Below are 18,731 nucleotides of genomic sequence, written 5' to 3'. Positions count from 1 at the left end.
CTTTTTAATGTCATCAGCTAAACAGTTGAAGAAGTTGAACTCTTTCTCCCTCGAAGTATGACATCATCAGTGTCAGTACTGGTAGGGCAAAACAGCAGTGGTAATAAGAGGCAGTTTTTAAATATATGCCATTTCTTACACTGCGGTGGCTCAGAAACTGGTGGAATAACATCAATTTGGGGGCGGCCGTGGTTAAGGGGGTTGGGAAACTCATCTTGTAACTGGAAGGTTGCCGGTTCGATCCCCAGCTCTGTCTGTCTTGGCCGTTGTGTCCTTGGGCAAGACACTTCACCTACCACCTACTGGTGATGGCCAGAGGGGCCGATGGCGCGATATGGCAGCCTCGCCTCTGTCAGTCTGCCCCAGGGCAGCTGTGACTACAACTGTAGCTAGCCTCCACCAGTGTGTGAATGTGAGAGTGAATGAATAGTGGAATTGTAAAGCGCTTTGAGGGTCTTGAAAAGCGCTATATAAATGCAATTCATTATTATTAATAGCCCCACCTACTTTCTTAACTTTGTCCTGAAAAGGTTATGAAAGAACTGCTACTTTGTTAAAATTTGGTTTTATAATATTTTTGCTGTATAGAATATCAAAAATGCCAAAGACACATATTGTAAGGAGAGAAAAAATTTTGTACATTATATGTCTCGGTGTACACACATACTAAACGTATGTGTGACTGAGAATAAAATGCAAAAAATTAGAATAAAATACACTTGAAGTAGGAAAAATAAGACACAATAAATATTTTTTATCGAAAAAGTTGGGAAAATATTGTGCTACGGCACCCACAACATTTAAAAAAATGTAGTTCATTAAAATCAATATCACAGAACAGATTCAAAACAACAGAAAACTATAGTAGTTAAATAGGAAATAGCTTAAGTCCATAATGAATATTGTGGAAGTGGTAAAGCTTTTCTGTGTCTATCCTCATGGCAGTGGAGCAGAAACAGACGTTCAGCTGCATGTCCAGTCAGTGGTTCGATCCCGGGCTTCTCCAATCTGCATGATGACATGTGTAAATGTGTTCATGACCAGGATGTGTGTATATGTGTGAGTGGGAGTCGGGTGCCTTGAGTGCTCAGTAAGTGCAGAAAAGTGCTATATAAATACCACTAATACCGAGTCCATATGAAGAAGATAAAATAAATCAGTACTGGCTTTATCTTCATATGGTACCCACTCTTTCTGTCTTCCTATCCAGAATAAACTCTCTTGTCCCAAGCTACATTTTCTCAAACCAGAAAACAGAAAGGTTGCTGAAAAGGAAATGCAGAATCTATCAAAAGGGTTTCATGGATTTGTTGCCCATTATTACCAAAAACACATTGCCTACCTCGATTCTATTTCATGAAATAATTGCAAAAATAAACCCTAAAAGGAAAAAAAAAAGAAAACGTCTTGAGCAGACTTGAATAACAAAATAATGACAAAGCTAAATGTTATATTTCTATATATGGTTTGAATTGATTTTTCCTTTTTGTGTCTTTTTGGGTGTCCTGTACTGTTTGGCGTGTGCACTCGCTGTGTGCATATGTCCAGGCGGCAGAGCTGTCCATCAAGTTCCTGACAGCAGATGTAGCAGTGGAGGTGATCCAGGTGGTCGGACCACGACTCGCACAGCTGAGGAAGTTCAACGCCGTGAGTGAAAACACACGTAGATTCAGTTAATAAAACAATACACACACACACACACACACACAATCCAAATATATATGCTCTTATAATAAGGTTGCCTCTTTCCTGTGTCCTGTTTGTATTTGATTGTTGAAGGCTGCTGAGCTCTACTTAAACATGGACCTCATCAAAGAGGCAATCGATGTCTTTATTGAGGGTGAGGAGTGGAACAAAGCCAAGAGAGTCGCCAAGGAGCTGGAGCCGAGGTTTGAGAGCACACAAACACACACAAACACTCAAGTGTATCATAGTTATTACGGGCAGAACAGCAACAAAGACAAGGGCCGACACTGAATTAAAACTCAGAATAGAAGAAGTGAACAGAAAGGCTAAGACATGCTGGTTATTTTTTCAATGTCATATCAGTTTTATTAAGCATGTGTGCCTCTCTGCCCTGTTTCTTATGAATCTGATATTTGACAGGTATGAGGACTACGTGGACCAGAAGTACAAGGAGCACCTTAAAAACCAGGGCAGAGTGGAGTCTGTAAGTACAAGTATACACTCTATGACACCCTGAACCAAACAAATAAAAAAAAAAGAAAAGCTGACATGTTATCAAGCTAATATTGACCCAATTATGACAAAATTCAGCTTCCAAAATCACTCCAAGCAGTTTGGTCCAGAAAAATAACTTTTTGTAAAGCAAAAAGAGATAAATATCTCTCATTTGATCCATTTCTGTAGTAAACAGCAGCATGTTCCTCCCAGAATAAGAATTTGTTAAGTTTCACTGAGATGATTTTACAGTGATTGCTGTATTTCCTGCACCATTTCACTGCTCTGTGGAGCCCTACATGTCCTCCGAGTTGTTTACTTTGCCAGTGCCATTTGATAAATATGAGCAGAGAAAGACAGAAAATGTAATGGTCTAATTTCAAGTTTCATGCTGTGTTTCTTAGAGCTGAAAAAACTGTTTGTTTTTATTTTTGATGACTGTGTTCGTTCAGCTGGTGGGAGTGGATGTCATGGCAGCCCTGGACATCTACGCAGAAAGAGGCCAGTGGGAGAAGTGCCTGGAGACAGCATCCAAACAGGTATGTCTTGTTTGATGTCATTAAGAGTTCATATTATATTGTCACCTCTTTTGTTTTTCGGGTTGTTAAGCAAACAGCTTTTGCTCAAATCAGGGTTTTAAAGTTCTAAAACAAGTGAACTCTAAAGCAGGGCACAGGGGAAAGAGTCATTCATCGTTACTTCAAACAACCAGGAACTTTGTGCGAATTTGTTGGGAAGTAGGGATGGAGCGATGATGCTGGGAAATCTACAGGGAATCCGGTGATTCTGATAAGGTATTACACATATAGGCAGCGGGCTAAAATCCCAGGCAATTTTAGAGCAAAAGCAGATAACCAGGTGAGGTCAAGGTGTTAGAGTTTTAGACAAAGCAGTGAGCAATTGATAAACTAGAGGTTAAATGATGCCAGTACTACACTAGGGGATGAAACAATCACTGAGCAGAGTTCAGGTCTGGAGCTTTATGATGCAGGTAGGTGATAATGATGAGCAGGTGCCCCAGCTGTAAAAGCATGGACAAAAACAACATGTACAGTCAGACCGGTGACCGGTGGTTGTAACTTTTCTTAGAGTGGGAGAGGGTCAAGGATGAGCCGGACTGAAGGTATAGGAATATATGATCTGATGTGAAGTGTTCTTTGTTTGAGAGTGTTTGAGAAGGTATAAAAGAGTTCAAGGGGGCGTCCTTCCACAGAAAACTGTTTTGGTGTTTGACTTGAATGTTTTCTCCACTGCAGTGTTTTTTGTTCTTTTTCCTTAATAAACCTCACTTCAAAGAAACGCTCACCTGGTGGTTGCAATTTTATTTAAGATTTTCCACAACAGAAACAAAGAGGACTAACCATGTCCTAGCTGCAGCTAAGGGTAATTTGTTGTTACCTCCAGTAAAAATGTGCTGCAAGGCTCCAGGAAAGCACTTCCAATCCTTCTTAGAGCCGAATCCAAAGTGTCCATGTCTGGAAATGAGATGATCCACTTTGGAGCTTTCTGAAATTGTATTACAAGTTAATTTGAGACATTAATCGAACACTTTTCGGCACTGAGGGGGTGGTTCTTGTTTTGGGTGGGGGTTCTGTCCCATCCGAAGTCCCCCCTGATTCAACCTTGGTGATATCAGACAGAAAAGCAACTTTGCAGCAGCTAAGTAGTTTATGTTGATTTATGTTTCCCTCCAGTGGGCCTTAATGTGCAGTTTTTTTTATGAACTAGCTAAACTCATCCCCGCACTGTGGCAATATTCAGACAAATAAGGCCTGCATGGGCATTTCTGTCACACAAGATGAAGCATATTCGGGCGCTCATGGACAATTATTTCTGCTGAGGCAACACTTTTTTTTTTCTCTCGTGCTTTTTGGTCTTGTTTGCTCGTTAACAGGCCTCATTGACCTCATTTTTTCTGTCAGGCTTCATAATTTTTGTGTTGTGTTTTGTCAGACCTTTCAGATCCTCCATAAGTACATTGCTCTGTACGCAACACATCTCATCAAGGATAAGGAAGCTCCAAAGGCTGTTCAGCTCTACATACAGCACGGAGTACCACCAAACCCTCAGGTACACACACACTTCTTATAGCTAATTCCATTCCCCCCTAGTGGGTACCCTAAAGGTACATTATCCTTCTTTCACTGCGTGATAACCCAAGTTTCCCTCTTTAATGTAGAATATCTACTCTTAGTTTTGTAGTCTTCATAGAAGGTGAAATTATATGAATATTCCAACCAAGTATCACAGCAAAATGTGTTATAGACATGCCAGTCCACCATGTCCATTTCACGCTTTGCCTCTCTGCTGTGGCCAGTTAGGCAAAGAAAAGATAAAGTAAGCATAGAGAGACCACAAACAGATTGGGGTGTGGTGTATTTTGTGCAAGATTTTGGCACGATGGGAATGTTTGCATAGTTTCAAACAACCCACATGTTTTTATGCAGTTCAGTGTTGACAAGATTGCATTGATTGCCAAGATTGTCGACTTTGTTGTTATGTACAGTGTGAGTCTCAGTTAGCACCACAAAAGCCAAATAGCTAGTGTTCTTAAGCATAATAAACCAATTTCTTCTCCAGTTTTTACCCACGCCACCTGCCTGCATAGCAGCATGCAGGCAGGCAGCTGCTGCAAAGTGAGCATGTTGACACCTAAGTTTGTGAATGCAATAGCTTGAGAATGAGACGATATAGGATTTTCAAATTGACAGCATAGGTGCAAATTCTCAGACGAGTTTGAAAGTAAAGGTCAGACAGCAGGTTTTCTGAAAATTACCCAAGATTTTCTAATTAAACCATAGGTGTATCTATTAGAAGGCTGAGGGGTAGCAGGTGGCACTGCCATTATTTTTGTTTGCTATAAAGCGGTATTTACAACAAAACTCTATGTTACCTTAAGAGCTTGGAGCCCTGGTTTACAGATTTTTATGGTTCTTGAGTCAGTCAGTTCCAGATTATTTCAATAGACAATAATATCAGTGACTTTCGGAAATTATATTTACACAAATAAAAAGCAAACTGACTGTGAAAAGGCAGCTGTATTTTATTTTAAAAAAAAAAAGATATTTTGATTTCTATTACAGCCTTAACAACATGATTAAAAAGAGACATCTCTTGTTTATTATTTTTTACAAGCTTTGCCATTTTTTACAATCAGAACTTTAACATCTACAAACGCCTGTTCCTGGACCTGATTAACCTTCCCGACACCGATGGACCAGAGTCCTACCGCATGTTCGCCGACCTCCGCAATTTCTTCTTCCAACTGGTAAATCAAAATTAGTAAATGCCTTTATCGATCCATTTTAAAAAACATGAAAATAAGTTTGTCCTCATAAAATGCATCAATTTTTAATTTTTTAATTTCTGTTTGCTGTGATTTCAGTGTGAGAACATGTCCAAATCAACCGAGGCAAACACTCCGGCTCATGAAGATTTTGAACAGATGCTGCTAATCTCTCACTACTACGCCACAAGATCTGCTGCTAAAGGAGTCGAGCAGCTGGTATGAAAACGCAAACAGCACCTGCCTAAATACAGAATATTTAAGAATGAGGACATCTTTGAAAATGACTTTGTAAAAGTTGCTCATAATTGGTGAGAATTCAACAATAGAACAAAGCACTGTGAAGCCTGGAGTCTTGTGGTAACAGCATAGATGATGTTGGGCTAGAGAATTGACGGATGTGAAAACACCTTGTATTGTGGGTAGATCAACCATGTGAACTGCAGAAAATGTGACCAGCAAGGCAACATTTGCCTGCCAAAAGTTCTGTGTCTTTGCTCAGAAAAATAAAAACGTGACCAGATTTCATTTTGGTCCCAAGGTCATCTCCTGGTACACCTTGGATGCTACCAGTACTGCTTCTTCTATTTTTAGATGTCCTCCTGTAAGCTTCTTTCTGACCACCTGCACATTACCATCTGTGATGTATACTCGATCTCTGCCTTTCATTTTGGGAAAGAAGACAACGTCACCAGGAACCAGACACCACAGGACATTATAGAAGACTTCAGTGATGATAGTCTGACCTAAGCTAAACAGGAATCCATGAGGGGAGTTACCAAGTAGACAAACAAAAAGAAACTAAAAATACACAGAGCTCAATTTGCACAGGTGAACATAGTTGAGACTTGGCCAGGCAGTCTTAAAAAAGCACAGGAAGGATGCACAAAGAGGTAATTACCAAAATAAAACAGGAAGTGAAAACAGTGGAAGACAAACAAACAGATAGACGAAACAGGAGGAGACTCTAGAAAAATGTGAACACCTAGAAACACGAGTATGAATATCAGTTAAATTATAACAGGGAACAAGACAAAAAAGAAGACCATGTCATGGTACAAATCTAAACCTCTGCTAGGTAACTGATGATGATATGTAGGAAGCTTTACTTTGGGGTTTTTTTAAGTGTTCTCTTCTTCTGCTGTGCATTTTCAGATCAGTATAGCAACCAAGCTCTCCGTGTCTCTGCTGCGTCACACTGAGCTTGTTGCTGCGGACAAGGCTTTCTATGAGGCGGGCCTGGCCTGCAAGGTGAGTCCACCAATTAGAGAGGATGAGGTGCAGCTGTTCTGCTTTGGTAGTGCTGATGTTTTGTTTTTTTTTTAGTTCCAGGTGCATGTTCATAGTCTAAAATGTTCCTCCTAGACCACAAAATTCAATGAGTTTTCTCCACAAAGTTGGTAATATTCCCAGATATTCAATGATTGAAGTACATTTAAAAATGCATTGTACACTTCAGGTAGTCCATGACTACTTACAAGCCTTTAACTCTGCTCTATTGGTGATTGGCCATTAGAGGATAATCTTTTTGAAGGAGCAGATACTCTCTCTCTGGTGTTGATTCTACGTGCTATGTTTTCAATTCTGGCAGGCTATTGGCTGGGAAAACATGGCCTTCATCTTTCTCAACCACTTCCTGGATCTGTGCGATGTATGTATTGTAGAAATCTTTATTTGTGACCTTTCCGTTATGTATTCCGTGAATACCAGCAAAATCCTATTATAACACCATTACACCATCTGAACTTCTAATGTGTAAAACAGGTGTAAAATTGAATCTTTTCATTTGTGATTGGCTAATTTTGTTGTCCAGGGCATTGACGAGGGGACTCTGGACACTCTGGACCACACCGATTTCCTAGACACCGACATTCCCTTTGAGGTTCCAGTTCCCACCAAACTCTGCGTCACAGTAAGACATCATCACCGCCCACCAAACACATATCCCACCGGATGCTGCGGTCAGACTGATAGATGAAGACAATATTGGTGATGTGCTACAAATCAGATCTGGTGCAGTTAGTGTCACATTCCTCTGTGATATTCTTTACAAATGAGCACAGATGACAGATCGCTCCATTTAAGCACCCAGTCTTAAGCTGCAGGGTCGCTGTAGCTGCAAATTAGAAAGTATCGGCAGGCAAACAGGTGGCCTGTGGGCTAAATCAGGCCCTCTTAACAAAAATCATACTTCACATTTTCCTGTTTATAGGTCACATTAAAGCTTGTTTTTATTAGTTATTTTTATTACCTTGGTTATAGCTTCTTAAATATGATGACCAAAATTTGGGGTGGTTTAGGAGTTGGGGTTAGAGAAATTGAAAAGAATAATAGTAACTATATAACAGCCCATTTAAGATTACTTTGTCCAAAAGTCTTCTTTTGTCTGAACAAGCTCAACCTATTCCTGTTTATGACACAGTCACTGAGTTTCTGTGTAGGAAACTCTTATCACTGCAGGCTGACATCACACAAACTGTATTTTTTTTATGTAAAAAATCAAACTCAACCTGACATGCAGCTCAGTTGCAATGAGCAATGTTTAGAAAAGCTGTCTGAAAACAGCGTGTGTGTTACAGGTTGCCCAGCGAGACCAGATGCGCGACTGGGTGCTTATGGTGTCCATGGACCATCGGCTCGAGCAGGTTCTGCCACGTGACGAGAGGAACACATACGAAGCCTCGCTGGTGGCCGCCAACACCGGCCTTCGCTCGATGCCCTGTGTCCTCACCGGTTAGACACACACACACAGAAACACTCAAGCATGTCCAAGACTTATCAAAGTTTTGTTAATTTCAAAGATTGAAAAGAGATCAGAGGGGAAAAAAATTGCAAACTGATGTGATGCAACAGAGAAAAGCAAAAAGCAAGAAGAAACGTTTCATCATTTATTTTGTGGAAAACATGAAATAATTAAATGAAATAAAAAATAATAATAATTTAATAAAAAATTGTGTAATTACCATAAAGTTGCAACATGTTCTCTGTTATTTGGAGCTTTTATAGTTTACCTGTTGTTAAACTTTCTTCTCACACCCATGATGTTTGCATACAGTGCTGACATTTACACTTAATCCACTTTGCAATGCACGAGATTTCACACACGCTTTAACGTGAGCAGGTTGATGTAATGAAATCTAATTTCAGGAAAGTGTAGAGCTGTTGTTTGAGGTGTTTTGGAGATTTAAGATGGATTTGTTCTCAAATAAATGTTTAATTTTCACCTCTGTGTTATTTGAAGAAGGTAATCTGTATTTAAGGGAGACCTATTTTGCTCATTTCTATCTTCATGTTTTTACTCTTGGTCTCTACTAGCGAAGCTTTTTGTTATTCTCTTATATATCTTATACTGAACCTTAGTGCAGCCACTCAATTCACCTTTTTTCTAGTTCCACAACCATAAAGCCAACGTTCTTTTGATTGGCTACCTGTCACAAAACAGAAGGTTTGATCAGCATATCCTCTCTCACTGTGAACAGCACTGACATGAAACTGTGGCCTTGTGTAATATTAATCCAGCAATAAAACAGTATATATGTGACAGAGAAAGAAATGTATAACAGGTCCACTTCAAGAACCTTCATTTAAAACCTAATGGACCATTCAACGATTTTCTTTCTTAAATTTTAATATGAAATGATAGCTACTGTATAATAGAATGCTATCATACACAAAACATGCTGTGGCCTTGCTGTAAGTGTTGATTCTCCAGTTTGCTGCGTGACTGTGCAGTCATACACAGCATGTAGTCTCGCTCTGTGGTGTTCCTGCTTTCAGGCTACCCCGTGCTGAGGAATAAAATCGAGTTCTCTGCTGCGGGGAAAGCAGCCAACAAGGAAGACTGGAACAAATTCCTCATGGCCACGAAGGTGAGATCAAACAGAGAAACTGTGTTTTTGTAAGCTGAGAAATTTCCGTGCATATAAAAACAACACAAACGGATCTCTCCTTCTTTCTGAATGAAAAACCTCAGGAGTAGGGCTGGGCCATATCATACTGTTCATGGTAATACAGGTATAATGTTGGGCAACGATAAGAAAATGAAATATCACGATACCCATAGAATATGGGTAAAACGTGCATGCGCAGTGCCTTTGTTCTCATAGACACGTGGCGGGAAAAGCATTTCGGCGACGGAGAATGAGAAGGGCGAAAGAGGATCGTTGAATGAAACTGATGAACCAGAATGTAAAAAAGCTGCAACTTCAGTGGTGTGGAACTGGTTTGGCTTTCATCCATCAGATACACAACAAAGCACTATTTTTGGTAGAGCATGCAAGCGGGCCGTCGTTATTACCGTGTTTTTTGTAAAATACGGCACACTTAAAATCAATCCTTTGATTCTTCTGAAAATCGACAGTGCCCCTTATAATCCCGTGTGCCTTATGTATGAATTCTGGTTGTGTTTACTGACCTCGAAACGATTTTATGTCGTACACGCCGCTCAAAAATCTGTCCAATGTTTTAGTACGACTTTGCTAAGCTATGAAGCCGCACCGCTTGATGGATTGTCGGAGCATTATGGCTACTGTAGGCAGGAGATACATACTGTGCATCAACATAATATTACTGTATTGTGTGTATAACCTCTTTTAAGTTTTGTGGATATTATACATGGTTATGCTGAGGATATGTCGGCCAGTTTCCACTGGAAATTCCTTTTGGTTAAATTTTCAGCAAGGAATTTGCATTTGCACTGTTACATTTTTATATAACTTTATTGCACATAAAAAACAGCTGCTAGTTTAAGCAAAAATACATTGATGGGTTTTTTGGGTTTGTTTAACATTAATAAAGTTGTGGAGTCGTAAAGTAGTTTATCTAGTGTCAATTATACCATCAGTTATATCGTTATCGCAAATTTTCAAATGTATATCGTGATAAATATTTTTGGTCGTATCGCCCTGCTCTACTCAGGAGTGTATTTGACTCCACAGGGACTGTAATTAAATGCAGTGTCATTCAAGGTTTTGAAGAGTTTTGATTAGTTTTGAGTTCCTCAAAACTAATCAAAACTCCTAAAACTTACCCAGATCGTCTGTCCTCAACTTAAAATTGGTTGAGAGAGAAAGGAACTCCCATCATGGAGCAGTACTCAAAGCTTTTCTTTTCTTTCTTTTTTTTTTTTTCAAAGCAAAGGCATGAAGAAAATGTTTCTTTCAGGTTCAACTCTCTTTGAAACAGCACTGATCTTTAGTGAAAATGCTAATGTTGGATTGTAATTTATTGGATTCATTATAACTAGAAAAAAAAAACATAATGGTGCATGAGTTAGAGCTCAACACTTCTTGGCTTCTTATAACTCTAAATTGTATTTTACTGTTGATTATAGCATGTTTGTGTTACTTCAAGATGTTCTGCAAAAAATAAGATTGGCTGGGCACCACCACCAGTCATTAGGCAGTTGCTGGAGGCTGCTGGCTAGTTGCTAGGTAAAATCGGTCACTAAGAAGGCGCTAAACCAGAGACCTATTTGACATTGGTATGGTCTGCCAATTGGTCGCAGAATACATATTTTATCATAGCAATCAGTGGTTACTTGGGGCCACTGGCCACCAGCTAGAGACCAGGTCTGGGTGAATGGGGCTTTAGCGTTTGAGTTCACTTAGCAACTTCTAGCAGCTACTCATTAACTGACTTGGGAATACAAATTTTTCCCCTGCGACTGGTGGTTCACAACTGGCAAAGCATGAAACTGAGGCCTAACCTTTCTGAGTCTTACAATACTGAATTAGTTCATCACATTGAGAGAAATGAAAACAGTGGTGCTTATTTGAGTTTGAATCAGCAGATGAATATACATAGCATCCTTACCTCCCTTCTCACGTGTGTTTCCTGATGGGCTGTTGTTTGTGTTTCTCTCCTCCACCTCCCCACAGACCACTCACAGTCCAGAGTGTCAGGACGTCCTCGAGTTCATCAGGCAGTGGTGTGGCGGCCTGCCGGCGTCCGGATTCTCCTTCCACTGATAGAACGACCTGCAGCTCTGCCCTGTGCCTTTTCTTTTTATTACTCTGTTACACACTTTGAAACACCTGCTCTTCCTTCTATTCTTCCTCATCTTTTCTTTCCGCAAATTCAAACATTTCACAGGAAACCAACTCTTTTATTGTCCCCAGAACTTTATCATTTTTTTACTTTAAAAGTAGTTTCTAAGCCCAGAGGAGAATACACAATCCCTTCATTTCAGTTTAAACCAGTTCATGATTTTCTTCTTTAAAAGGCACCTTAAAAGTATAGTTAAACTGTTAAATGTTATGTGTTACATGTTATATGTTAAACCGTTGTATGTTAAACTGTAAATTGGTAACATGATAATAAAAGTACATATAAATGACTTTGAACCTTAACAGTTGACAATTTAAGAATTCAAGAAATATATTTAGTGCTTTTTTCTGATTCATTTTTCTGATTTCATTTCTCATTCATCAGCTAGCAGCCTGTTAGAAAATTGAAATGACTGAGAAATGTAGCACTTTGAGCCGATTTAGCAGTTTCTGCTCGTTTCTGGTCATTAGAGTAAGATACCAGGCTGACAAGAGTCAATAAGCATTTTTCTAACATTACTAGTCTTAGAATTTGACCACTGTCAGAGCAAAAGCACAAGATAAAAACTCGTAAGTATTTATTAGAATTCAGGTTCACATATTTCTGAAGCAACCTCAGAAAATCAGTAAGGAGCTCGAAAATGTTTCATAAAACAGCTAACAACAAAAAAAATAGACAGTGCTGAAAACACAGAAGAAAAAACAAAAACCTGTTCATATGCTCAGTGTGTGTTGGCCCCAACCACAAGCCCTTTTAGTTCCTGAGCAAAAACACACAAAAAAGTGATTTCCTGAAGCAGCTCTTGTGCTGTAGTTTAAGTTAAAAATGAATAAACTTTGTTGGGGAATAATTTCAGCGGCGGATTAATCCTTGTTTGGTGCTCTACTGAGAGCGGTGCAGAATCAGAACAAACTCAACATCAGAGCTCTAAAGCACCAAGGAATCCGATGCATCGGGATGAAGTGATGCTGTTTGCTTTTGTTTTTTCCACGATGTTTCATTTTTGTTATTTATTTTATCCTCTGACTGGTCAGTTTATCCCAAGGTGCAGTCACCATGGAAACACATATCATCCATCTAGTTGTTTCTATGTATTTTCTCATCATCAGAAGGACTTTGTCTCAGGTTTCCATCTGTGAAGGCTTTCTCCTGCAGCAGATATTACAATACTTAATAACCTGACACTATAATGCTGTGGCGGCGGTTTAGGACTGTTTAATGTCTGCGGACTAAATTGAGTTATTTTCTCTGTGAATGTTTTTCAGAGGCCAGTAATGTTTGGCAAAGCTTTTACTGAGTGTTCAATATGGAATATACTTTGTTTAATAAAGTTGCAATATAAAAATGTTCAGTGGTTTTCTAAGCATTCATCATATCCTGCTTCATGCTTCTTTGTGACTGTAATGAGTGGAACCACATTCAGCTTTATGTTAAGCCATTAAGATGTAGATTTAGCAATTTTAGCATTTTAGAAAGATAAAAACAGCTCATCATCTGAAGCATAGTTGATGTTGATTTATTTAGATGTAAAAGCCACTGTGGTGGTGTGCAGAGGCAAAACTAGAAAATATATGTCATTGTCCAAAGCCTAACCAAGCTAACTAGCTTTAGCTGATAACTTGGTACTCCACCATCATCCAAATATGGATATTTTGACCGTATCTGAGCGCAATACTAAAGGCTTTAAAATACTAGTCCACAAACCAATAGGTCATTATCCTCTCTGTTGGAATCTAACAGGTATTATTTAGTAATATTGTTTCAGGTAGTATCTTTAATAGGCGTTTATCACTTGTGCCTATAACTGGGAACAGGGCCTCGGTGGAGGTACATGAGTTGGAGTATATGAGACTGTCGAGATCAGAGAAACTCAGCACCCCTGTGTCACAGTCCAAACAAACTCTGATCCTCTTGATCCTATTCCTCACTGAAAGAACAGAGACTGAATTTGATGGTGAGGATGCTTTGTATTTACCTTTACAAAACTCCATTGTCCATAACCCAGAGTGCGAGCCTAAATGTCCTTTCCTTTTGACTGACTGGTGCCACGCCCAGGATCCAGTGTGAACTGTGTCCAAGTTCAACTTCCCAGCTGTGAAGTCCTGAGTTAAATCCCTGAGAGCCGAGGGTGATGCAGAAGCTGTCAAATCTCTCCGGGTTGTTGGGACACTCTACTGTCCGTCCCCGTTTAACACCACTCAGATCTTCAGACAGGTTGAGTCTTGGGTGGGCAGTGTTTGGATCCAGAATCACAGGAGTATACGAGCTGGCCTCAGCCATCTTGTTCAAGATGTTGAAGGTCAGATTGCCCAGGTGTTTGGCCTGGTCCAGCAAAACTCCTAGAAGAAGCTCTGGATCACCCATCAGGGGCTGCTCCTGGACCTGTTCTGCTGTAGCCTTTGTTAGATTATTCTGTTATTATATGTTACCTTATATATGTAATCAAAGTAGTTGAATTAGAATACTGCTGTAGATCATATTATACCCTTTAATATAGAGTGTGTGAGCTGTATGTAGTTTAGTTCTCATTATACTTTTGAGTTAACAGAACATATTCACATATTAGTTCATTAGATAAATGTGCATCACTCTGTATCCTTGATCTGCTGGGAATGTGTTACACTGTTTTCTTGACATGCTTAATTGTTGAATCATGAAGAGAAGGTTGTAAGCAGGAGACTCTGTGTCTAAAGACAGGGGAGATAGACAGACCACATTCCACACCCCCACCTTACAGAAAGCAGAGAAACAACTGCCGAGGTCATAACTTAGGCGCTGTAACAGAGAAAAAATGTGATGTTTTGGCTTTTACAACTAGCTGGGGGCCACTAGAGAGTATAAAAAGCTGAGCAACCCGTCACCATTTTGAGACATGTGCCTGACCCTCTGGTAGCATCTCTCCCGTCCGGACGTTGTAATGCTCTGACTGTTGAATTGTATGGAAATAAATGATTGTTGATTGAGCATTTATACACCGAGTATTGTCCCTCCTTCAGCCCAAAGATTCAAAGAATTGGGAGATTTCAACACCTTGTAGTTGTTTAAGAAGAAGGTGTCTTCAGCTCTCAGCTCCTCCTCTGTTGCTCTGATAATTTGCGAAAGAGCTGCTATCTCTCTTCTCAGAACGTCCATCTTCTCCTTCAGCACCTCACGCTTCCACCTTTCTTCTGCACTCACAGCAGCAATCCTGGCCTTCTCTTCCTCTTCTAGAAACTTGTGAAGCTTCTTGAACTGATCACTCTCCAGTAAAAAGGCCTCACACAGATTCTTCAGTGCCAAGTTGCAAGGTGGGTGTTTCTTCCCAGATATGCGCTTACAAACAGGACACTTGAGTGCTTCTTTCCTTCTCCACCATCTCCGGAGGCAGACTTTACAGAAGCTGTGGCTACAGGAAAGAAGAACTGGATCTTTAAAGATATCACAGCACACAGGACAGTGGAGTTTGGCCTCTGATCCGGAGGCCATTTTCTTTCTGAGTGAAGCCAAAAACACAACGAGCAGGTTGCCAAAAGTGTTTCGCTTAATTCTATAGCAATACTTCCCGTCGTGATTTCACTCGGGCTGCAGTATTCCAGTTTGGCTCCCTGTACCACCACCCCGCTCAGGTGCAGGTTATGTCTGGTGCGTCTCCTTCCAGTGGAAACATAATAACTTGAGTGAGTCAGAGAATGGGAGGTGCTTTCTCAGTGGTTTTCCTCTAAATGCTCAGCTGTAATAAACCAGGGGTGTATTTCATTCCTCTGTGTTAGCGTAATTGGTTTGATGGATACTGCCATTTTCCTTCAGGGCACGCTGACTCATGCTGGCAGACTGATCTTGGATCTCTTTGCCAGTCAGAAACTAAATACATTAAGCTCAAGAGTGTGTTTTTAGTGTTTTAAATGTTAACGCCACCAGTTACAGATCATGAGGAGTAGGAAAGGTTTTTTGAAACCAGGGGTTTGGTTTAGTTTAAGAATAAATAAAATATAATTTTATTTCTTTTAAATGCTCAGTGTAGCACTATCCACTAACTATAATGCTAAATGCTAATTCTGTAGTACAAAATTTATATGTGCAGACATAGTTGGGAAATTTATTCAATTTTTAATTCCATTTTAATGCACTTCAGTTTAAAACCACAACAAAACCACAGCAAATGTAACCGTCAGATGGTCAGAATTTAGTGTGAACAGCATGAAAGCATGGATCCATCCTACCTACCTCGGATTAAAGGTTCAGGATGCTGGTGGTGGTGTGAGGATGTGTGGAATATTTTCTTGGGGCTTGTTACCAATAAAGCATTATTTAAATGTGACAGCTTATTGCCGTATGTTATTGCTGACCATGCCCATCCTTTTATAACCATAGTGTGAAGCAGGCCTACAGGACTGTGGTGCACTGACAGGAATAGTAAAATATTCATAGAAGTTGCACAAAAATTTGAAGACTACAGTTTTGAAAATACAACCGTGAGCATTTTATCCTGCACTTATTGCAATACATTATCAGCTAACTGTCAGGCTTAATTAGCAAGCTGTCTTCATATACCATATGGATGCACAGACACACATATCTGCTAATTAGCGCCAAGTAACAGTCTAATAAAGCACTCGAATTTCATTTTTTTATAAGCTTCTAAACATGTTTTTTGATGCTGTAAAGTTAACCATTTTAACACAGGAGTCTGTGGAGACTGCCTTATTTTTGGAGCCAACCTTAAGTGGCCGCTAGACAAATTGCAAGGAAGGCAACTGAGACTAAGAGAACAAAAACTAGAAACAGTGGCAACACAAAGAGTACTGAACAGAGACCGCTGCAGTCAGACAGGGAGCAAAAAGAAACTGTGGAGTACATACAAACAGTTGAGCACCTGGATGATTGACACCAGTTGGGAAAGGTTCAGGGATTACAAAACAGACGAGGAAATGACAGAAACGGTGGCACATACTGTTGGTTTTAGACCTTCTCTTTTACTGCACTCTTCTTCTGAAGTTAGTTATTTCTTATATAAACACTCTTTTTCATAATTTTGAAACATTGCAGCAGAAATATGAATTTCCTTATGTTTGAGCATGCACCAAGAAATCCCAAATCCAAGTGACTTCTTCAGCCTCAGTGTCTGCAGGTTTGCCCAACCTTACAAACAGTACACGTGTATAATGACTGAAACTAGCACCATTGATGAACAATGGGCTGTGAGGTCAGTTTTTTGATCATTAATATTCAAACTGTCATTACCATTGATCAACAACCACTGATCAATCACAATTGATCAATGAGTACCATTCACAGAGAGTAGGGGAATGGCTGCAATCACAGCATTTTAAGATGGTGAAAGATGTACCCTTAGGCCCCCTCCTCGATTCAGAGACGGTCTTCCCCTTTTCACATAAATGGCCTCCCTGACCTCCCGCTCAAAAAAGCGTTCCTCCTGTCCAGGATCAGCAGAATCAACTTTCTGGGACTTCAAATTTAGGTTTCATGAGTTCCAGCTGAGTTCAGTCTGGAAATCCAAGCTTGGTGTTAAACCTTTAACAACAAACAAATAAATCCTAGCACAATATGCAAATACAGATGTACAGTATACAGATGTTTTTTTTTACCATGTTCATACCATAATTACCAAGCCCTTATATAGTGGGATGAAAAAGTTTGGGCAACCTTGTTAATACTCATTATTTTCCTGTATAAATCGTTGGTTGTTACAATAAAAAATGTCAGTTAAATATATCATATAGGAGACACACACAGTGATATTTGAGAAGTGAAATGAAGTTTATTGGATTTACAGAAAGTGTGCAATAATTGTTTAAACAAAATCACGCAGGTGCATAAATTTGGGCACCACAAAAAAATACGGTAAATGAAATCAATATTTAGTAGATCCGCCTTTTGCAGAAATTACAGACTCTAAGCACTTCCTGTAGGTTCCAATGAGAGTCTGGATTGTGGTTGAAGGTATTTTGGACCATTCCTCTTTACAAAACATCTCTAGTTCATTCAGGTTTGATGGCTTCCGAGCATGGACAGCTCTCTTTAACTCACACCACAGTTTTTCAATAATATTCAGGTCTGGGCTGAGATGGCGGTTCCAGAACGTTGTACTTGTTCCTCTGCATGAATGCCTTAGTGGATTTTGAGCAGTGTTTCAGGTCGTTGTCTTGTTGAAAGATCCAGCCCCGGCGCAGCTTCAGCTTTGTCACTGATTCCTGGACATTGGTCTCCAGAATCTGCTGATGCTGAGCGGAATCCATGTGTCCCTCAACTTTGACGAGATTCCCAGTCCCTGCACTGGCCACACAGCCCCACAGCTGATGGAACCACCACCATATTTTACTGTAGGTAGCAGGTGTTTTTCTTGGAATGCTGTGTTCTTTTTCCTCCATGCATGACGCCCCTTGTTATGCCCAAATAACTCAATTTTAGTTTCATCAGTCCACAGCACCTTATTCCAGAATGAAGCTGGCTTGTCCAAATGTGCTTTGGCGGCTCTGTTTGTGCTGTGGGCGGAGAAAAGGCTTCCTCTGCATCACTCTCGCATACAGCATCTCCTTGTGTAAAGTGCGCCGAATGGTTGAACGATGCACAGCGACTCCATCTGCTGCAAGATGATGTTGTAAGTCTTCGGTGCTGGTCTGTGGGTTGACTCTGACTGTTCTCACCATTCATTGCTTCTGCTTATCTGAGATTTTTCTTGGTCTGTCACTTCGAGCCTTAACTTGAACTGAACCTGTGGTTTTCCATTTTCTCAGCATGTTCCTAACTGTGGAAACAGACAGCTTAAATCTCTGAGACAGCTTTCTGTATCCTGCCCCTAAACCATGATGGTGACAATCTCTATTTTCAGGTCATTTGAGAGTTGTTTTGAGACCCCATGTTGCTACTCTTCAGAGAAAATTAAAAGAGGAGGGAAACTTACAATTGACCCCCTTAAATACTCTTTCTCATTACTGGATTCACCTGTGTATGTAGGTCAGGGGTCACTGAGCTTACCAAGTCAATTTGAGTTCCAATAATTAGTTCTAACGGTTTTGGTATCAATAAAATGACAGCAGTGCCCAAATTTATGAACCTGCCTGATTTTGTTTAAACAATTATTGCAAACTTTCTGTAAATTCAAAAAACTTCATTTCACTTCTCAAATATCACTGTGTGTGTCTCCTATATGATATATTTAACTGACGATTTTTATTGTAACAACCAACGATTTATACAGGAAAATAATAACTATTAA

General features: G+C 39.9%; 1 protein-coding gene and 1 pseudogene across 1 annotated transcript in view; one reads left to right on the top strand and one right to left on the bottom strand.

The window, feature by feature from the left end:
* ift172 (intraflagellar transport 172) overlaps positions 1 to 12,862 on the top strand; it is a 65,550-nt gene extending 52,688 nt beyond the window's left edge. The window contains exons 36-48 of the mRNA XM_026143517.1: positions 1,549 to 1,647; positions 1,780 to 1,889; positions 2,107 to 2,170; positions 2,634 to 2,720; positions 4,135 to 4,251; positions 5,339 to 5,449; positions 5,567 to 5,686; positions 6,623 to 6,718; positions 7,059 to 7,118; positions 7,281 to 7,379; positions 8,047 to 8,200; positions 9,245 to 9,336; positions 11,347 to 12,862. Coding sequence (XP_025999302.1) covers positions 1,549 to 1,647; positions 1,780 to 1,889; positions 2,107 to 2,170; positions 2,634 to 2,720; positions 4,135 to 4,251; positions 5,339 to 5,449; positions 5,567 to 5,686; positions 6,623 to 6,718; positions 7,059 to 7,118; positions 7,281 to 7,379; positions 8,047 to 8,200; positions 9,245 to 9,336; positions 11,347 to 11,436 — 1,299 coding nt within the window. The 3' untranslated portion in view covers positions 11,437 to 12,862. The remainder of the gene's footprint in view (positions 1 to 1,548; positions 1,648 to 1,779; positions 1,890 to 2,106; positions 2,171 to 2,633; positions 2,721 to 4,134; positions 4,252 to 5,338; positions 5,450 to 5,566; positions 5,687 to 6,622; positions 6,719 to 7,058; positions 7,119 to 7,280; positions 7,380 to 8,046; positions 8,201 to 9,244; positions 9,337 to 11,346) is intronic.
* A 70-nt stretch (positions 12,863 to 12,932) lies between these two features.
* LOC113007108 (zinc-binding protein A33-like) lies at positions 12,933 to 15,415 on the bottom strand (annotated as a pseudogene).
* Between the last annotated feature and the right edge of the window lie 3,316 nt (positions 15,416 to 18,731).

Source organism: Astatotilapia calliptera, chromosome 15, assembly GCF_900246225.1.
Source record: "Astatotilapia calliptera chromosome 15, fAstCal1.2, whole genome shotgun sequence".
NCBI lineage: Eukaryota > Metazoa > Chordata > Actinopteri > Cichliformes > Cichlidae > Astatotilapia > Astatotilapia calliptera.
Note: the sequence above shows the minus strand (reverse complement) of the source record. Positions and strands in the feature narration are given on the sequence as shown.